The 22,491-nt window shown below is 40.2% G+C and overlaps 1 protein-coding gene across 12 annotated transcripts in view; it reads left to right on the top strand.

Moving 5' to 3' along the window:
- The window catches only part of CADPS2 (calcium dependent secretion activator 2), a 582,333-nt gene that overhangs the window by 133,295 nt on the left and 426,547 nt on the right, over window positions 1-22,491 (top strand). For all 12 annotated transcript variants that reach the window (XM_070787293.1, XM_070787301.1, XM_070787295.1 and 9 more), the window contains exon 2: window positions 9,569-9,682. In XM_070787293.1, the coding sequence (XP_070643394.1) occupies window positions 9,569-9,682 (114 nt within the window). The remainder of the gene's footprint in view (window positions 1-9,568; window positions 9,683-22,491) is intronic.

Below are 22,491 nucleotides of genomic sequence, written 5' to 3'. Positions count from 1 at the left end.
ATCCCCTATAATGACTTGTAATCTTGCTGGGGTTTGAATTTGACTAGCAGGTCAGTGAGAGTGTGGGTAGAAGTCATATTTAGCAGCTTGGTAAGCCGCACCTGGGGCCCATTGTCCACGATGCAATGGATTTTTCTGCTCTGTACTCATCACTTAGTGTACATGCTATTATAAAATATGTTAAAGCAGTATTTGCAAACCTGGGGCTTTTAAAAGTTCCCCGTTTCAATAACTGTGGGACCAGTACAACTGTCTGTCCAAATAACTTTATTTTTAGGCTGCCTCAGGCACTTGGAGTCTGGTATTCACTGTTCACTGGGGCAAGTTCACTGAATGAGGACTTTTTCATATAATATAGCATATGGAAAGAATATTTTGGTTTAGAGTGAATCAGGATAAGCTTTACTAGCCAGGGATGGTAGTGCTAGGGCATTGCCTTCTTAATGGGGTGTGTCATTGAGATTTCTAGCTGTTAGGATTTGGTTCAGCCATATGACCAGTTATCCTACCCCCACTCCCCCAAAAGAGTGATCTGTTTGTGTGTGTGTGCTAAGTTACTTCAGTCGTGTCCGACTCTTTGCAGTCCTGTGGACTGTGGCCTGCTAGGCTCCTCTGCCCAAGGGGTTCTCCAGGCAAGAATACTGGAATGGGTTGCATTCACTCTTCCAAGGGGTCTTCCTAACCCAGGGATTGAACTCGCATCTCTTACATCTCCTGCATTGGCAGATAGGTTCTTCACCTCTGGTGCCACCTGGGAATCCCAATCCATTCATAGCGATGTTCATTTCTTTTTCGTATAAAAGGAAGTTGGGAGGTGGCAGTCCTGGGTTGTAGTGACTGCTCTGCACTGGGGAGGGTCTTAGGCTCTTTTTATCTTATTGCTTCACCATCATCTTGGGCTAAGTGACAGTTCTAGTTAGCAGGTCAAATTTCAGCCAGTGGAAACAGAGGAAAGAGGCAAGGAGGGGCTTGCTTCAGCTGTTCTTTATGGTTTCCTAGAAATCACACACAGTTTTGCCTACATCTCACGGGCTTTCATTTGGTCACTTGACTATGCCCATTGTCAGGTGAGGATGGTATTTGTAGTCTTAGTTGGGCATATTCACGTATTCACATGTCTGAAATACCTGCAGTGATAGAACAGAGTGAGAAATCATTTGGTTCAGTTCAGTCGCTCAGTCGTGTCCGACTTTTTGTGACCCCATGGACTGCAGCATGCCAGGCCTCCCTGTCTATCACCAATTCCCGGACCTTACCCAAACTCATGTCCATTGAGTCGGTGATGCCATCCAACCATCTCATCCTCAGTCTTCCCCTTTTCCTCCTGCCTTCAATCTTTCCCAGCATCAGGGTTTTTTCCAATGAGTCAGTTCTTCATATCAGGTGGCCACAGGATTGGAGTTTCAGCTTCAACATCAGACCTTCCAATGAATATTCAGGGCTGATTTCCTTTAGGATGGACTGGTTGGATCTCCTTACAGTCGAAGGGACTCTCAAAAGTCTTCTCCAACACCACAGTTCAAAAGCATCAGTTCTTCAGCACTCAGCTTTCTTTATAGTCCAACTCTCACATCCATACATGACTACTGGAAAAACCATAGCCTTGACTAGATGGACCTTTGTTGACAAAGTAATGTCTCTGCTTTCTAATATGCTGTCTAGGTTGGTCATAACTTTCTTTCCAAGGAGTAAGCATCTTTTAATTTCATGGATGCAGTCACCATCTGCAGTGATTTTGGATAGGAAATTGTTAATAGCAGTGACTCCCACAGGATTGTATAATGTATGAGATGGGCTGGAACTCCTTTGTTACTCTGTTCTGACAGGCAGTTTGGGGAAGTCTGTTTCAGAAACCTAGAAGGCTATTTTTCCAGTGGTTTTAAGCAAATATTTTTGGCAGAGTGTCCATAGCAAAGGAAAAAGCAAAACCTGTCCCATAATCTCCAGCTAATATCTTTTCTTTCGTTTCATTAACGGGAGTTAAAGCTATGCCTTTGTGCGTTTCTGAGACCATCTTTACATGGAATAAACCCTTTACCTCCTTGAAGAGTGTTTTTCTACTTTATTTAAGATTTTTGTGCACACCAACCCACTGCCACCCCCCACCTCCGCCACTGGTCACCTGCCACTCTGCTGTAGAGTCTGCTGCTGGTCTCCTTCACTCACCAGGAGGTCATGCAGTGCCTGCCATGAGTGTTAACACTCATGATGAGGACTGCAGGTCAAGGCAGGCTCACACAGTGGTGGCTGTCCAGTTCCTGAGTAGCATAATGGTTGGGCTCCAGCTGTAGCCAGGATTCGGGCTAATCCTTCAGTTGGTCATGACTTAGAATGAAAAGACTAGGATATAATTTGAACAGGGAGAAAAATAAAACCTAAAAAAACAAACCAAAAAAACCCCAACACTCTAAGGAACATACACCATCTCTGAACTCTACAAGTATTTTTTCTGAGGCCACCATTATTATGAATAAATTATCACTGCAAGACCAGATTTATAAAACTTAGCTGTAACTGTTAGTATTTTAAGTGTTCTTTATATAAGGCTGATTTCTAGCAAGGATATTTATGTTCTAGTTTAGTTTCATATAAAAAACTCTTCTAAATTCCCATTAAATAATTTCAGGTGGTCAATTTTTTTTTTTACTTTAGAAAAATATTCATTTTTTAGTAAATAGACTAGTGTGAAGACAGTCCATGGATGAAACTAAAATATAGGCTGACAAATAAAACTGGCTGCCCTCCAAAATGTTAATCAATTATGTCAAATAGGAGGTATGCATATGCCAGGTTTCCCCCTTTGCTTAATTCTGAACTGATTTTTTATAATTATCTGAAGACTGCAGATAGCATCTTATTATGTTAGTGTTATAACAGCTGGGAGGGTTCTTTGGTCATGGAGTGAAGGAATCAATCCCAAGGAAAAAAAGTCAACTGGAACAATGGATCAAGTAAATGGAGTTAAGATGAAATGTGGCTTGATGAAGCACACGTAAGAATATTTTAGAATTTTTGTTGATTATAAGCATGATATGAGTCAGTTGATGTGACTGCCAGGAGGAGTTCATTTGTTTTAGTTTGAACTAATAGACACAGAGTGCTTAGAATGTGGGAAGTGTTTCTCCCACTTGTCTGTGTTGGCCACATGACCCTAGGATAATCATGATCAGTCTATTGAGTATATTTGAGGAGGGACATTGCTGTTCTAATGAGTGTCATGATGTTGTAGTGTTCAGAGTGCTTTCTTATATTTAGTATTATGTAAGTAAGTTTTGCTTAACTAGGTAATGCTTAATTTACAGACAAACCGAAGAGTACTCTTAGGATGTTGGAGGGAACTGGGAAAGTTTGTTCTAGAGTTTAATTCTAGAATAGAAGTTTATTCTAAAGTTTATTCTAGTACCTGTCTCCAAGTTCCTGAATGCCTGTATTGAAGAAGAGAAGTAACATTTAGTTTGTTTGGTCTTAGATAGTATAGAACTAGCATTTATGAAAGGCATAGGGAACCAGGTTTTTTTCATTCATCAGTTCAGTTCAGTCGCTCAGTCATATCCATCTCTTTGTGACCCCATGGACTGCAGCAAGCCAGGCTTCCCTGTCCATCACCAACTCCTGGAGCTTGCTCAAACTCACGTCCATTGAGTTGGTGATGCCATCCAACCATCTCATCCTCTGTCATCCCCTTCTCATCCTGCCCTCAATCTTTCCCAGCATCAGGGTCTTTTCAAATGAGTCAGGTCTTCGTATCAGGTGGCCAAAGTATTGGAGTTTCAGCTTCAACATCAGTCCTTCCAATGAATATTCAGGACTCATTACCTTTAGGATGGACGGATTGGATCTCCTTGCAGTCCAAGGGACTCTCAAGAGTCTTCTCCAACACCACAGTTTTTCCTTCATAGATGTCTAAAATTAAAATGAGCTTCATAGTGAGGTATAAAGGTAGCATGTGTATGTGTGTGTCTATTTTAGTTTTAATAGGCTCAAATGGAAACTGAGCAACTACTTGATATGGTAATGCATTAAGTAGACTGTTGAGTACCATGGTTGTTACAGCTTTTTCTGTTTCTGTGAAATTCTCAACCTTGAAATTAAAAAAAAAAAAAAAGATGTGGGGGATACACAGTCAAGTTCAAATCTTATACCTGAAAGGAGAAATGAAAAAAGTAAATTGGTTTGTTCAGCCTTTCTGCAGGATGATCTGATTTAAACAATGTGCAGGGGGTTATAATTGTTCTGAGTTTAAAAATGTGTAAAGTGGCTATTAAAACTTAATTTAAAAAGAAAATTAAAATTTGAGTATATAAAAAGTATCCTGTGATTTAAAACTTAAAATGAATAAAATGATACAAGTTGAAAATTTTTTTCATCCTTATTCTCCATATGTCCAGTGTCCAAGGACATCCTTCTTCCATAGTTTCTGTGTATGGAAGCAAATATATGTTCTGATTTTTCAGAATAAAAATGGGAGTGGTGGCTTATTTTACGTACTTTTCTATATTGTTTCCTTTCCCAAGATATTTTGAAGATCTTTTCATATCAGTACATAGGATAACTTGGTCATATTTTTTTTTCATAAAGCTAATAGGATTACCACTATTTGGATGTAGTGTTATTTACATGGCAGAAAGTGAAGAGGAACTAAAGAGCTTCTTGATGAGCATGAAAGAGGAAAGTGAGAAAGCTGGCTCGAAACTCACATTCAAAAAACTAAGATCATGGCATCCAGTCCATCCCTTCATGGCAAATAAAAGGGGAAAAAAGTGGAAACAGGGACAGATTTTTTTTTTTTTTTTTGACTCCAAAATCATTGTGGATGGTGACTGCAGCCATGAAATTAAGATGCTTGCTCCTTAGAAGGAATGCTATGACAGACTGAGACAGAGCATTAAAAAAGAGAGATATCAGTTTGCTGACAAAGGTCTATATATTCAGAGCTATGGTTTTTCCAGTAGTCATGTACACAGGTGAGAGTTGGACCATAAAGAAGGCTGAGCACTGAAGAATTGATGCTTTTGAACTGTGATCCTTGAGAAGAGTCTTGAGAGTCCCCTGGACTGCAAGGAGATCAAACCAGTCAATCCTGAAGGAAATCAATCCTGATTATTCATTGCAAGGACTGATGCTGAAGCTCCAATAATTTGGTTACCTGATGTGAAGAGCTGACTCACTGGAAAAGACCTTGATGATCAAAGAGATTGAGGCAAATGGAGAAAGGGGCAACAGAGGATGAGATGGTTAAATAGCATCACCTATTCAATGGACACGAATTTGGGCAAACTCCAGGAGATAGTGGAGGACAGGGCAGCCCTGCGTGCTGCAGTCTATGGGGTTGCAAAGAGTCAAACATGACTTAGTGACTGAAAACAGTAACTTATGAAAAGTTGGGTTGTTGGCGTTTTTAAAATTTTAAGATACTATGGGTCTTGAGGGGGTGGGAAGTGCTACTGTGCAGAGCTGAAATTGGTTAAAATTAACTGCAGTTTTAACTCAAGCCTTCCTTGTCATGTTGAAAGCCTTAAAGGGATTCCAGAGTTCCAAAATATTTACATGAGACACATACTGCCAATGCAGTTGTTATCTAGGTGGGAGACAGATTTCTGGTGCTTCCTATTCCATCATCTTCCCGAATCCTTCTGCTCTCATGTAGACTTCAGTTAGAAAAAGAAAAATGTAAATTGTTAGGCATGCTTTCATAACTTGATTCATTTCTCTGAGTGTATCCATTTAGTCTATATTTCTGTTGTCTTATAGGTTAGACTCTTGTCAATTTCCAAGATACGTGTGTTTGAAAATTAAGATGGTAACAATAACCCGGTGTACGAGACAGCAAAAGAGACACTGATGTATAGAACAGTCTTATGGACTCTGTGGGAGAGGGATAGGGTGGGAAGATTTGGGAGAATGACATTGAAACATGTAAAATATCATGTAAGAAACAAGTTGCCAGTCCAGGTTCGATGCACGATTCTGGATGCTTGGGGCTAGTGCACTGGGACGACCCAGAGGGATGGTATGGGGAGGGAGGAGGGAGGAGGGTTCAGGATGGGGAACACATGTATAACTGTGGCGGATTCATTTCGATATTTGGCAAAACTAATACAATTATGTAAAGTTTAAAAATAAAAAATAAAAAAAAGGAAAAAAAAAAAAAAGAAAATTAGTTCTTTAGGATATGAGTTGCAAGTATTTTTTTCCTGGCCTTTTTTTCCCTCAGTGATTTTGTTAATGCTAAATTTTTTTTTTTTTTTAAGATATAATTGACCTATAATAGTTTGTAAGTTTAAGTATATAATGTAATTATTTGACACATATCTATGTGGAAAAATGATTACCACAATTTATTTTTAATTTATTTTTAATGTTTATGCAGTTAAATTTAGGACCTGTAGATTTTGATTCATGATTTAAAACAAATTTTCTCATATCAGTGTTTAAAGGATTTCTCCCATTTCTTTATACCTTTATGGTATAAGAAGTTACAGGTAATTCATTTGGGCTGTAACCTTGTGTTATGGTTCAATTTAATTTTTTCTGCATGGCTACCTAGTTATTCTAACACCATTGATTGAAGAAACCATCTTTTACTACTGATTTGAGGTGCCATAAAGGTATTTTATAGTATACTTCTAGTTGTATTTGAATCTATTTTTGGGTCTATTACATTGGTCTCTATCTATTGATTTATAATACAGTTTATTTTGATAATGCAAATAGCTTTTTGGAAACTCTGCTTTCTGCCTTCCCACTGATAGATTTTAAATTGCCTTTTTTCCTCCATATCTCTTTTATACGGAATTGTAGACCTTTTCTCTGTGCTAATAAAGTATTTTCTGATTGACTGTTCATATATTGTTATAATATAGCTATCATTTTATGTCTTAAATGTAACTACAGTAATTTTTATCTATAAAAAAGTTGAAGCCTAATGCTCTGGCATGTTTTGTGAAGGACGTGAGCATTCTTAAGAGTTTCTAAGAAGATGGTTTGTGCAAATCTCCTTCTCTCCATTCATATTCAGGAATGTTCCATGTCGTAATCACCAGAACATAACTCATCACAACAATGGCTAAACCTAAACACTGGCAAACTAGAAATTGCAGAGATTTAAAGGAGTTCCTATAGAACAAAATGCCTCTGATAGAAGAAAACTGAATAAAGATGCCCCAGTTTCTAGGTTTTGAATAATATTTATTTCTCAAACAAGGGAGATGGGACAAATGATCATTGACATCCTCTCCAGGTCATTGTCATCCCTCCCGAGTCTCTTTCCACTATTTTCTGAATACCTGGACACTTGGTTTGCAAATTGAAGCCCTCCTTGGCAATTCCCGGTGCTTGGCAACTAGAGTGCTATCAGTGGTCTCAGCAATTGCTATCCTCCTTCCATCTGGTCCGTTTGGTGAACTGTGTTTAGAGAAGGAAAGGCATGGGCTTAATTTGCCTTGCTAGTACACACACACACACACAAGGTACCTCCTTTCATTCTCTGTACATTATATAGAAATGGAGAATGTAATATGATGTTGATATTCCTGCTTTCCAGCTTGGTTTAGCTTTCCCTAAAATGAAGAAGATAACCTGAAAAATGGAATGTTCACTTTCACTTTTCTCTTTTATGCATTGGAGAAGCAATGGCACCCCACTCCAGTACTCCTGCCTGGAAAATCCCGTGGACGGAGAAGCCTGGTAGGCTGCAGTCCAGGGGTCTGCAGTCTCAGGGGTCGCTGAGAGTCGGACAGGACTGAGCGACTTCACTTTCACTTTTCACTTTCGTGCACTGGAGAAGGAAATGGCAACCCACTCCAGTGTTCTTGCCTGGAGAATCCCAGGGACTGGGGGGCCTGGTGGGCTGCCGTCTATGGGGTTGCACAGAGTCAGACATGACTGAAGCGACTTAGCAGTAGCAGCAGCTTCTCTCTCCACTGCTCAGGGCAAGAGGTTTTTTACACTGGAGCACAGTAGGACACTTCTTTATCAATTTGTTTCTACCAGCAGTGATTTTTTTCACAGGCTGTCTTGTTTGTTAGACTCCTAAATAAAACCCATGTTTTGAAAGAGCATGTCTCTCTAATTTGAATGGCATTTTAACAAGCCTTTTGAACAGTTTTAAACTTACTTCATATCAGCCTTCTTTTCGAAGCCAAATCATCCCAGTTTGTTTAGTCTTTCTAATCCTTTAATCATTTTGTCTTAGGCAGGATTCCAAATGCTTCACAACTCTCCATAGAATCCAGAACTGGGCTGAATTCTTTTAACAGTCTGATGAGGATGACTGAAATGGAGAGATCACTCCTTCCTTGTCCCTATATATCTCAGGATTTGTTGTTTTCTCTGCAAGACTATGTTCTGTCTCCAGTTAAGCTTTAAAAAAAAAAAAAAAAAATATATATATATATATATATATATATATATATGTATGTTTTTTATGTGTGTGTGAGCTGTGTTTAGAGTGGCCACACGGGCTCCTGCTTAGAAGGGTCCCATGCCCGGTTGAATGCTCTTTTGCTGCTGTCTTGAAATCAGTTTTTTCATTAAGGGGTTCCTCGCTCTGGTTTTGCAGTGAGCTGTAGAAATTAAATAGCTGCTTCTGCTTGTAGTTGATGACTAGAAGATGTGGTTAGTAAGTCATGGTCCGTGTCTAACCTACCCTCCGTAACCTGGTAGATAGCTCCAGGTGAGCAAACGTGGTTGTAAACTTACACTCCTCTCCCTGAGTCACTGCCTTCCCCTCGCCTGCCTGGAGATGCACTCACTGCCCCCATTGCCTCTCTGTTCCCCTCCTCATCATCCCTTTATCTCAGCTCAAGCACTGAGATGTTTTTTCATGATAATCCAAGCTTTTAGCATCCAACAGATGTCCTTTCTAGAGAATTCTTTCTCTGAGTCTCTGTCTTTCCTGTCCTGTTCAGAGCTGTTGGTTGTCCACTCACCTCCAAGAATTCTTATCCCTCTGCCCTCTGTTCAGGACAGCTGGCAGGCAGTTAACTTCTCATTTGAATTTTAGATTTTTTCCCCTTTCTCTGCAAAGAGATTGGAGTGTAGTCATCACAAAAATGCTGTTTGGGGCAGATATTTGGATTCCGTTTTCAGTATCAGGTATTCCAAAGTTCGTGGGGCAGTAACTTGCTGCTGCTACTGCTGCTAAGTCGATTCAGTCCTGTCCGACTCTGTGCGACCCCATAGACAGCAGCCCGCCAGGCTCCGCCATCCCTGGGATTCTCCAGGCAAGAACACCAGAGTGGGTTGCCATTTCCTTCTCCAGTGCATGAAAGTGAACGGTGAAAGTGAAGTTGCTCAGTCGTGTCCGACTCTTAGTGACCCCATGGACTGCAGCCTACCAGGCTCCTCCGTCCATGGGATTTTCCAAGCAAGAGTACTGGAGTGGGGTTCCATTGCCTTCTCTGGGGGCAGTAACTTACAAGCTTTTAAAAACTGACCCATAAAGTGAATTCTGAGTATTGAGTCTTAGACATACGTGGCAAATATAACTCTTAAAAAGCATTATGTGTCACGGATTAGCCAGTTTTTTTTAATCTGATTCCACCCCCCACTTCTTTTTTTCTTACAGCTTAACAAGCAGCAGTTGCAGTTACTGAAAGAACGGTTCCAGGCCTTCCTCAATGGGGAAACCCAGATTGTAGCCGACGAAGCATTTTGCAATGCGGTTCGGAGTTACTATGAGGTGAGTTTGAAGAGCTTTGTTTCTGGCATTCTGATGCCTTTTAAAAGATGTTTTTAATGGCTTCCCCTTTTAAGAAGCTCACACGTATAATAGGAAGGCTGTGAGTTTGCAGCCTTCCTTGAAAGCATTGTTGATTCTCTTTTGCAATTTAAAAACTAATTCCACAGCCTGGTTTTGAGAGATAAACAGAATTGGAAATTATTCAGATCTTTTGTGGAGAACTAAGCTGTTTAGAAAAATCTTCTGGCACTGATTGATAGAGCTGAGCTTAGCTATCTGTGGGTCCGCATGTCTAATTTATCCTTTTTAATCAGAATCTCAATAGTAAATTCCTATCTTAAATAGCAGTTAATAAGCCCTTAAATATTACTTGCTAATAGTACATGAGCCATTCTGTTCACTAAACTTTTTGTAATAATTAAAGCCAGTAACTAATTTTATGACAATGAATGGAACTCTTTTCTTGACGGAGAAATACTACAATCCCAACTTTCTCTTTCTTCTGATTTTAGCTTGTGACTCATCAGGAATTCTCTGTGGACTTGCTATGGGCATCAGTTTTCACTCAGGGTCATTAATTGCTTCAGTGAATGGCCAGTAGTTGTTAAGAGTTTCCTTTTTTTCCCTAAGGACTTCAGACTCATTTTGGGCATGGACTTCTTCCACTGTGCACATAACTACACCTCTCAACTGAAAAACAACATGCAAAGCCGTATTAGGCTAGTACAGATGAAAAATGTAGAGGTACGATGTGTCTGAACTTTCTGAGGTAGGGAAATATCTTTGCAAGAATAAAAGAGTAACTGGATGTACAGATTTCTGAGGTTAGTGATTAATTGATGATGTGTGTGCCTCAGAAGTTGCTTAATGCAACTCTAGAGAGGTTTATGTTCAGTCGCTCAGTCATGTCCGACTCTCTGTGACCCCATGAACCACAGCACGCCAGGCCTCCCTGTCCATCACCAACTCCTGTAGTCCGCCCAAACCCATGTCCATTGAGTTGATGATGCCATCCAACGATCTCATCCTCTGTCGTCCCCTTCTCCTTCTGCCCTCAATCCCTCCCAGCATCAGGGTCTTTTCCAGTGAGTCAGCTCTTCGCATCAGGTGGCCAAAGTACCGGAGTTTCAGCTTCAGCATCAGTCCTTCCAATAAACACCCAGGACTGATCTCCTTTAGAATGGACTGGTTGGATCTCCTTGCAGTCCAAGGGACTCTCAAGAGTCTTCTCCAACACCATAGTTCAAAAGCATCAATTCTTCGGTGCTCAGCTTTCTTCACAGTCCAACTCTCACATCCATACATGACCACAGGAAAAACCATAGCCTTGACTAGACGGACCTTTATTGGCAAAGTAATGTCTCTGCTTTTCAATATGCTGTCTGCTGCTGCTGCTGCTGCTGTCGCTTCAGTCATGTCTGACTCTGTGCTACCCCATAGCCAGCAGCCCACCAGGCTCTCCTGTCCCTGGGATTCTCCAGGCCAAAATACTGGAGTGGGTTGCCATTTCCTTCTCCAATGCATGAAAGTAAAAATTGAAAGTGAAGTCGATCAGTCGTGTCCAACTCTTAGAGACCCCAGGGACTGCAGCCTACAAGGCTCCTCCATCGACAGGATTTTCCAGGCAAGAGTACTAGAGTGGGTTGCCATTGCCTTCTCCGAATATGCTGTCTAGGTTGGTCATAACTTTCCTTCCAAGGAGTAAACGTCTTTTAATTTCATGGCTGTAATCACCATCTGCAGTGATTTTGGAGCCCAGAAAAATAAAGTTTGACACTGTTTCCACTGTTTCCCCATCTATTTCCCATGAAGTGATGGGACTGGATGCCATGATCCTAGTTTTCTGAATGTTGAGCTTTAAGCCAGCTTTCTCACTCTCCTCTTTCACTTTCATCAAGAGGCTTTTGAGTTCCTCTTCACTTTCTGCCATAAGGGTGGTGTCATCTGCATATCTGAGGTTATTGATATTTCTCCTGGCAATGTTGATTCCAGCTTGTGCTTCCTCCAGCCCAGTGTTTCTCATGATGTACTCTGCCTAGAAGTTAAATAAGCAGGGTGACAATATACAGCCTTGACATACTCCTTTTCCTATTTGGAACTAGTCTGTTGTTCCATGTCCAGTTCTAACTGTTGCTTCCTGACCTGCATACAGGTTTCTCAAGAGGCAGGTGAGGTGGTCTGGTATTCCCATCTCTTTCAGAATTTTCCAGAGTTTATTGTGATCCACACAGTCAAAGTCTTTGGCATAGTCAATAAAGCAGAAATATATGTTTTTCTGGAACTCTCTTGCTTTTTCAATGATCCATCGAATGTTGGCAGTTTGATCCCTGGTTCCTCTGTCTTACTCAAGCCCAAACCTGTCGCACAAGATAAAAGTATAGAAGTGTTGCTTACCAGATCACTGTGTGGCATGAATCTAGAGGCACTAGTAGATGCTGTCTATTTGGACCTTGACTCAGAATATCTTAATAAGTATAAGGCATTACATTCTATCTTGTAAAACTCAAGGTTTGAGTCTTTGTGTTGAAGTCTTGCAAGATGAAATCATGGCTATGAATCTTAATAGAGGAAATGTAAGAGCCTATACTTGCATCATAAAATGAAACAAAAGTCAAAGTCTGTTTAGGATGAAAGAAAGGTGTTGAGGAAAGTAATTTCTGGGAAAAGATGTAATTAAGAAAACTCATTTTTGGTTCAGGTAGATGTACTGTGGTACTGTATGTGTTAACATTTGGAAAACAAGCTGGGTGAGGGGGCCATGGATGCTGTTTGTACTACATGTGCAACTTTTGTGTAAACCTAAAATTGCTCCAAAATAAATATATTCCAAAGTAAGTATTTTTAGTAAGGGTATTGCAAAGAAGTAAGCATAATATGTTGTTGTCAGTTTAGTAAAAGGCACACTTAAACTGTGTTAATATTATTCCTTTAATGAAGGAGTATCATCACTGTTTTTTTTTTTTTTAATATTTATTTTTGGCTGTGGTGGGTCTTCATTGCTGTGTGGGGTTTCTGTAGTTGTGGTGTGAGGTCTCATTGCAGTGGTGTCTCTTGTTGCAGAGAACGGCTTCTAAGGTGTTTGGGCTTCAGCAGTTGTGGCATGAGGGGGCTCTAGAGCACGGGCTCAATCATTGTGGTGCACAGGTTGAGTAGCCCCATGGCATGTGGGATTGTCCCAGACCAGAGATTGACCCCATGTCTCTTGTATTGCAAGGCAGATTCTTAACCACTGTACCACCAGGGAAGCCCACCATTGGTTTCTAAATGAGAATTGTGCTCTCTTCTGGGTACTAAATACAAATGAAAAGATGTGGATAAATTTAGGGTCATCAAGTCTGAAACATCATATAAGTCACCTGAAGGGCCTGGAGACAGATTAGGCTTGTGTTGTGTGTGGCCCCAAGAATAAAAAACTAGGCCTAATGTGGAAACTGAAGTAGGCAAGATTTTAGCCTAACATCATTGGAGTTTGGTTGCACAGCCAACATACTGAGTAGACGGGAGAGCGCAGCATCACAGGCGATCAGGTTCTGGCTCACGTCACAGTTTCCTGGGAGGCATTTTGCTTAGATGGGTCCCAGGGCCCTCTCCTGGGCACACTGAATCAGAATTTCAGGATACCTTTTAAATACCTTTTCTGTACCTTTTAAAAGCTTTCCAGGCAACTTCCTTTCAACTGGTAGATTGCCGACCAATGGAATTAGATGATTGCTTGGCTGCGATTGTTACAGCTGCTAAATCGCTTCAGTCGTGTCCGACTCTGTGTGATCCAGAGACGGCAGCCCACCAGGCTCCCCCGTCCCTGGGATTCTCCAGGCAAGAACACTGGAGTGGCTTGCCATTTCCTTCTCCAATGCATGTAAGTGAAAAGTGAAAAAAGTGAAAATCCATGGGATTTTCCAGGCAAGAGTACTGGAGTGGGGTGCCATTGCCTTCTCCGGCAATTGTTACAGAAAGAGATGTAAATGCTGAAGAGGTGTATTCAAAATGGCTGCTGGGAAACAACCAGCCTACTAGAAAGTCACAAAATGTGGCTTCGTATAAGGCTCATATGTGTACTAAATATGTAACACCACACAAGTCATTGACCCTCTGTGAGCTTGTGTTTCTGTTTATGTCATTGGGCTTCCCTGGTGGCTCATACAGTAGTAATGCTTAAGTAGTGAACTAAGTAATCAAGGGTTTTCTTTTCTTTGGGTAGTATTTCCAGCAACTGTTGGCTTGTGAAACTATATCCAACTTGGCTTTGTGGAGTTCTCATAGGAATTAAGATTTGTATTATTAATGTGTATGGAGTCTATATTCCTGATTTACATTTGGAGGGTTACCATTTCCCAGGTGGTACACATTCTGTACTCAAACTCTTGAATGGATTAAGTACATTTTGTTGGGAAAGTGAAAGTCGCTCAGTCATGTCCGACTCTTTGTGACTCCATAGACTGTAGCCCACCAGGCTCTTCTGTCCATGCAATTTTCCAGGCTAGAATCCTGGAGTGGGTAGCCATTCCCCTCTCCAGGGGTCTTCTCAACCCTGGGATCAGACCCAGGTCCTCCACTTTGCAGGTGGATTCTTTACCATCTGAACTTGCAGGGAAGTCCAAGAATAATAGGATGGGTAGCCTATCCTATCTCCAGTGGATCTTCCTGACCCAGGAATAGAACCGGGGGTCTCCTGCATTGCAGGTGGATTCTTTACCAGCTGAGCTACCAGGGAAGCCCTTTGTTGGGAAAATAAGGTTAAAAAAAAAAAAAAGCCTTTTTCTCAATTTTTCTCACATAAGACTTTCCCCTCTTTTTCAAGGATTATATTTTCATAATACTTTGCTATGACTAAGAATGCCGGTAGTCTCAAGTGAAGTCAGAAAGAAAAAGACACAAACCATGTGCTACCACTTATATGTGGAATCCCAAACACGACACAAATGAACGTATCTAGGAAAGAAAAACAGATTCGGACATGAAGTACAAGGGGGGAGATCAGGTGGGGGGAGTAAGGAATGAAAGTGTGAGATTAGCAGATATAAACTAATATATAAAAACAATAAGATTGTACTGTATAGCACAGGAAACTGTATTCATTATCCTGTGGTAAACTGCAATGGGAAATAATACACATACATGTAACTGAGTCATTTTACTGTGTAGTAGAAATGAAATACAACATTGTAATCAACTATATATACATCAGTAAAATTAAAAAAAACTGCTGGTAGCCTCTACTATAATTACCTCTGTGTAGTATTTCTTATAGCTTACCAAAATATTATTTTTTTCTTCTGGTAACTTTGTGTTAATCAGTGGCATTATTACCCACAAATTACATAAATAGAAACTGAAGCTCACAGAGGTTCAGTGCCTTTTCCAGTGTTATATATTTGGTAGGCTTCTTAGTTCAGTGTGAATCCAGATTTTCTGACTTTCATGGTGCCATTTTGAATACACTTGTGCCAGGTACTGTGCAAAACACTTCAAAAATGTTTTTATTCTGTAGAGTAAACCTTTTAAGCAGAATTATTCCAATCTTGGGCTTCCCTGATAGCTCAGTTGGTAAAGAATTCACCTGCAGTGCAAGAGATCCTGGTTCTATTCCTGGGTCAGGAAGATCTGCTGGAGAAGGGATAGGCTACCCACTCCAGTATTCTTCAGCTTCCCTTGTGGCTCAGCTGGTAAAGAATATACCTACAGTGCGGAAGACCTGGGTTTGATCTCTGGGTTGGGAAGATCCCCTGGAGAAATGAAAGGCTACCCACTCCAGTATTCTGGCCTGGAAAAATCCATGGACTAGTCCATGGGGTTACAAAGAGTCAGACACACCTGAGCAATGTTGACTTCATTTCACTTCATTCCCATCTTAGAAATGAGGATAAGTGACCAGTGCCCAAAGCTGCTACCTAATTAGTAGCAGAGCTAAAACATCTCTCTTTCCATTAAAGCTTATTAAAAACAGATCTTGAGTTCTGTTCAATACCTATTGAATCAGAATTTCTGGGGATGGACATCAGAATTTTGAACTTGCACCGGGATAATTTTGATTTACTCTATATTTTGAGAAACATGTTGACCTAGATCTTAATGACTTCTACAATATATGTTCCATGAAGGAAACATTTCTATCCTGGTTATCATCTTATTCCACAAATATAGCACTTATTATGGCACACAAATGCTTTAAACAGGTTGACTTGTTGACTAAGTGGATGAGTATCATAGCACTTCTCTGTGTAAAAATTATGTATTTTGTTTTTTCTTTATAATATTTTAAAGTATCACTTCAATACTGCCATGGGATTTCTTCCTATTGAGATTTCAGTTTCATGGTTTTGTGCTTTCTCAAAGATGGCCGATGCTTCAGAAGCATGGTTGGGCTTTATGTTATTTCTAACTTAGTATTCTTTGATTTTCTTGTCTTTTTTGGCTTCTATATTTCAAAATCTGTCTTTTCAGAGATGTTACATGTTTGCCGTAGAGAGCTCTTTTCAACAGTCTATCGGTGGTGCTTTTCTAATATATTAGATTTTTGTTAGTTGTGATGGCCATTTTTAACCATGAAGATATGTATGTGTGGGAATATATCCGTATGTGTGGAAACCCTAGTAAATGTGAATTACCAATTATATTGAAAATATTTCTTAATACTGAGGGCTTACAAGTTTCCTAAAGTCTGCTTGTTATTAACTTTTTTAGCTTCATAAATGTTATTGCTTCAGTGATTTCATGTATAGTCTTTTCCATCTTGGCTGTATGTCTGTATTTTATATAGACAATAAAGAATCATTTATCTCTTCTTGAATTGATTGTACCTTGGAATATTTGGTTTAATTTACGACTCTTTAATAGGTGTTATCTTGCTGGGCAACTCAAGATATTTCTTTTTCTCCACATTATTTGCCCAAAGTAATTTCAACTAGATCATGACAGGATACAATCTTTCTAGGTTTTCAATATGTGGTGCCTTCTTGGGTGTGTATTCCTGTGTTTTTGTATATCTGTGTCAGTATTGAATATTTATCATGAATATTATTAAATACAGCATTTACTGTGAAGATAATTTTTGTATGACAGTGCTGTTTCTATCTCACCCATTTTTATCGGACGTCTTAACTTTGATTTGAATCAGTTCTGTTCAGTTCATTCACTCAGTTGTATCCAACTCTCTGTAACCCCATGGACTGCAGCACGCCAGGCTTCCCTGTCCATTACCAACTCTCAAAGTTTACTCAAACTCATGTCCATTGAGTTGGTGATGCCATCCAGCCATCTCATCTTGTGTCATCCCCTTCTCCTCCCACCTACAATCTTTCCCAGCATCAGGGTCTTTTAAATGAGTCAGTTTTTTGCATCAGGTGGCCAGAGTATTGGCATTTTCTCTTCAGCATCAGTCCTTCCAAAGAATATTCAGGACGGATTTCCTTTAGGATGGACTTGTTGGATCTCCTTGCAGTCCAAGGGACTCTCAAGAGAATTCTCCAACATCACAGTTTAAAAGCATCAATTCTTACCTTTCTTTATAGGCCAACTCTCACATCCATACATTACTATTGGAAGAAACATAGCTGTGACTAGATGGACCTTTGTTGGCAAAGTAATGTCTCTGCTTTTTAAAATGCTGTCTAGGTTGGTCATAACTTTCCTTCCAAGGAGTAAGCGTCTTTTAAATTCATGGATGCAGTCACCATCTGCAGTGATTTTGGACCCCCCCCCCCAAAATAGTCTGTCACTGTTTCCACTGTTTCCCCGTCTACTTGCCATGAAGTGATGGGACCAGATGACATGATCTTACTTTTCTGAATGTTAAGCTTTAAGCCAACTTTTTCACTCTCCTTTTTCACTTTCAACAAGAGGCTCTTTAGTTCTTCTTCACTTTCTCCCATAAGGGTGGTGTCATCTGCATATCTGAGGTTATTGATATTTCTCCCAGCAGTCTTGATTTCAGTTTGTGTTTCTTCCAGCCCAGCGTTTCTCATGATGTACTCTGCATACAAGATAAATAAGCAGGGTGACAATATACAGCCTTGATGTACTCCTTTTCCTATTTGGAACCAGTCTACTGTTCCCTGTCCAGTTCTAACTGTTGCTTCTTGACCCACATACAGATTTCTCAGGAGGCAAGTCAGGTGTCTGGTATTCCCATCTCTTCAAAAAATTTTCCATAGTTTGTTGTGATCCACATAGTCAAAGGCTTTGGCATAGTTGTAAATCGGAAATAGATGTTTTTCTCGAACTCGCTTGTTTTTTTGATGATCCAGCCGATGTTGGCAATTTGATCCCCTGGTACCTCTGCCTTTTCTAAAACCAGCTTGAACATCTGAGAGTTCACAGTTTATGTACTGTTGAAGCCTGGCTTGGAGAATTTTGAGCATCACTTTGCTAGCGTGTGAGATGAGTGCAATTGTGTAGTAGTTTAAGCATTCTTTGGCATTGCCTTTCTTTGGGATTGGAATGAAAACTGACCTTTTCCAGTCCTTCGGCCACTGCTGAGTTTTCCAAATTTGCTGGCATATTGAGTGCAGCACTTTCACAGCATCATCTTTTAGAATTTGAAATAGCTCAACTGGGATTCTATCACCTCCACTAGCTTTGTAGTGATGCTTCCTAAGGCCCACTTGACTTCGCATTCCAGGATGTCTGGCTCTAGGTGAGTGATCACACCATTGTGATTATCTGGGTCATGAATATCTCTTTGTATATTTCTTCTGTGTTTTCTTGCCACCTCTTCTTAATGTCTTCTAATTCTACTAGGTCCATCCCATTTCTGTCCTTTATTTTGCCCATCTTTGCATGAAATGTTCTGGTTTGAATATCGCCCTATAATATAATAAGAATAATAAAGAAATTTGATTTTGAAATTAATTCAGTCTTTTTCTTCATAGTTAGTAGCATTGTTAGGGGAAAAATGTGGACCCAAGTGTCTAAACCACCTAACTGGGCATACTTGATGATAGAGAGGAACCACAATAGGAAAAGAAGAAAGAAATGGCAGGTACATACTCAGTTGCTTAATAAAAGTTAGCAGTAACAATCTTGATAATTTTATAACTGCTAATTACTATTCGATTGTGTAGTACCTTCATCTTCTTTTCTTTATAGAAGTTTTCTTTTTTTTCTTCAAGCTCCCCTGACCCCCAAAGTAACTCACTGTGTGGAGGAAGACGTAAAGTAGAGAGTAGTTCTACAAGTATTTTTCTTTCCTAGCCATATCTTTTTCCCCTGTTCTGTTTTTCCATTTAGGAGACTTCAGCTGATTCTGTGGATGGATAAACATAGGTTTATTGTAGTATGTTACTTTGCAAGTTGTTTTTCCCATCAGATATTGGCTTCAGTTTACAAAATTCAGGTGGACTTCATCCGAATGTAACCAGTGACAGTATGATTTATAACAGATAGATGGGAAAGAAAATGGCCTTTCCTTTTTGGATTTCCGAAAGACAGCATATAACTGCTTACCGGCTGCTTTTAGTGTAACAAACATTCAAGTTCTATCACTGTGCCAGAAATGAATGTTGTAGTCTTCTGCCCCACCTTTTTGTGGGTTAGCTTTGTTTACAACTTTTCAGAAGTCAGTGAGTGAAAGTCGCTCAGTCATGTCTGACTCTTTGCAACCCCATGAACTATATAGTCCATGGAATTTTCCAGGCCAGAATACTGCAGTGGATAGCCTTCCCCTTCTGCAGGGGATCTTCCCAACCCAGGGATTGAACCCAGGTCTCCCACATTGTAGATGGATTCTTTACCAGTTGAGCCACAAGGGAAGCCCAAGAATACTGGAGTGGGTAGCCTATCCTTTCTCCAGCAGATCTTCCCGACCCAGGAATCGAACCGGGGTCTCCTGCACTGCAGGTGATTACTTACCAACTGAGCTATCAGGGAAGCCCTTCAACAACTTTTTGGAAAGGATGTGTATTTTTCAGATTATTTCCATTAATTTATGTTCTTTTCTGGTTCCTGAGAATGGATGAGAGTTATAAGTGTTTAATCTTTAAAAATTACCAAAGTAATATTAAAGTAAGTCTTGCCTCCATCATTACCATGACAACCACTTGCTTTTCAGATTTTCTACTTCTATAATGATACAAATGGGAATTCCTTCTGTAAGGGAAAAAAAACACTCTTAAGGGTGAAATTACAAATCTCATGTTAAAGGAAAAATTACTCATTTTCATCCTAAAATATTAAGCTCTATTTTTGGTACTTTTTCCACAATACATTGTGATCCACACAGTCAAAGGCTTTGGCATACTCAGTAAAGAAGAAATAGATGTTTTTCTAGAACTCTTGCCTTTTTGATGATCCAGCAGATGTTGGCAATTTGATCTCTGGTTCCTCTGCCTTTTCTAAAACCAGCTTGAACATCTGGAAGTTCACGATTCATGTATTGCTGAAGCCTAGCTTGGAGAATTTTGAGTATTACTTTACTAGCATGTGAGATGAGTGCAATTGTGCGGTAGTTTGAACATTCTTTGGCATTGCTCTTTAGGACTGGAATGAAAACTGACCTTTTCCAGTCCTGTGGCCACTGCTGAGTTTTCCAAATTTGCTGGCATATTGAGTGCAGCACTTTCACAGCATCATCTTTCAGGATTTGGAAGAGCTCAGCTGGAATTCCATCACCTCTACTAGCTTTGTTCGTAGTGATGCTTTCTAAGGCCCACTTGACTTCACATTCCAAGATGTCTGGCTCTAGGTCAGTGATCACACCATCGTGATTATCTTGGTCATAAAGATCTTTTTTGTACAGTTCCAGAAAACCATCTATTTCTGCTTTTTTCACTATGCCAAAGCCTTTGACTGTGTGGATCACAATAAACTCTGGAAAATTCTGAAAGAGATAGGAATACCAGACCACCTCACCTGCCTCTTGAGAAACCTGTATGCAGGTCAGGAAGCAACAGTTAGAACTGGACATGGAACAACAGACTGGTTCCAAATAGGAAAAGGAGTACATCAAGGCTGTATATTGTCACCCTGCTTATTTAACTTCTAGGCAGAGTACATCATGAGAAACACAGGGCTGGAAGAAGCACAAGCTGGAATCAAGATTGCTGGGAGAAATATCAATAACCTCAGATATGCAGATGACACCACCCTTATGGCAGAAAGTGAAGAGGAACTCAAAAGCCTCTTGATGAAAGTGAAAGAGGAGAGTGAAAAAGTTGGCTTAAAGTTCGACATTCAGAAAACTAGGATCATGGCATCTGGTCCCATCACTTCATGGGAAATAGATGGGGAAACAGTGGAAACAGTGTCAGACTTTATTTTTTTGGGCTCCAAAATCACTGCAGATGGTGATTGCAGCCATGAAATTAAAAGATGCTTACTCCTTGGAAGGAAAGTTATGACCAACCTAGATAGCATATTCAAAAGCAGAGGCATTACTTTGCCAACAAAGGTCCGTCTAGTCAAGGCTATGGTTTTTCCTGTGGTCATGTATGGTTGTGAGAGTTGGACTGTGAAGAAACCTGAGCGCCGAAGAATTGATGCTCTTGAACTGTGGTGTTGGAGAAGACTCTTGAGAGTCCCTTGGACTGCAAGGAGATCCAACCAGTCCATTCTAAAGGAGATCAGTCCTGGGTGTTTATTGGAAGGACTGATGCTGAGCTGAAACTCCAGTACTTTGGCCACCTCATGCGAAGAGTTGACTCATTGGAAAAGACCCTGATGCTGGGAGGGATTGGGGGCAGGAGGAGAGGGGGATGACAGAGGATGAGATGGCTGGATGACATCACCGACTGGATGGACATGAGTTTGGGTAAACTCCGGGAGTTGGTGATGGACAGAGAGGCCTGGCGTGCTGCCATTCACGGGGTTGCAAAGAGTTGGACACGACTGAGCAACTGAACTGAACTGAACTTGGCACTTTTATTGTATATTTTCATTTTGAAACACTTTATTCTGGGATTCAGATGTTTTCTACATTAATAACACTTTAAGAACACTTTAATAGAAGTATTGTATAATATGATTGTTAAGAGAATTTTTAAAACATTAAAGAGGAAGTTTCTGCAATGCTAAAACTGCTCTAAAAATAATCACTATTAAGAAGGGCAGTGTTAGTTGCTCAGTTTTGTCCAGCTCTCTGCAACTGTATGGAATGTAGCCCACCAGGCTCCTCTATCCATGGACTTCTCCAGGGAAGTATACTGGAGTGGGTAGCCACTCCTTTTTCCAGGGGATCTTCCCAACCAGGGAATTGGGCTTCCCTGGTGGCTCAGATGTTAAAGCGTCTGCCCGCAATGTGGGAGACCTGGGTTTGATCCCTGGATCAGGAAGATACCCTGGAGAAGGAAATGGCAACCCACTCCAGTATTCTTGCCTGGAGAATCCCATGGACGAGGAGCCTGGTAGGCTACAGTCCACGGGGTCGCAGAGTCGGACATGACTGAGCGATTTCACTTCATTTCTCCTGCATTGCAGGCAGATTCTTTACTGTCTGAACAACTGGAGAAGCCCTAAAATATTAAAGAGGACATTAAATAATGCCTTATTATTCCAAAGCCTATAGACAACTCAGTTTGTTGTTTCTCTTTTGTATATATGAAACTGGAATTACTTCAGTTTTTTTTTTTTTTTTTTTAACGTATGTCATGAGCATTCTTTAAATATTCTCCATGAGTATGATTTTAAGTAGCTGTGTAATAGACCATTGTCTGCCTGAGTCTCAATTTTATTTTTAGATACTTAAGTTTTCTTAAAGTGTTAAAATAAGTGTTGAGATGGTCATTTGTATTCTTACATAAATTCGTCTTTGATAAATTTCTGCAAGTGGTATTCCTGGATTATGGAAGATAAATATTACTTAAACTCTTATACAG

The sequence above is a fragment of the Bos indicus genome, chromosome 4, assembly GCF_029378745.1.
Source record: "Bos indicus isolate NIAB-ARS_2022 breed Sahiwal x Tharparkar chromosome 4, NIAB-ARS_B.indTharparkar_mat_pri_1.0, whole genome shotgun sequence".
In the NCBI taxonomy this organism is placed as follows: domain Eukaryota; kingdom Metazoa; phylum Chordata; class Mammalia; order Artiodactyla; family Bovidae; genus Bos; species Bos indicus.
Note: the sequence above shows the minus strand (reverse complement) of the source record. Positions and strands in the feature narration are given on the sequence as shown.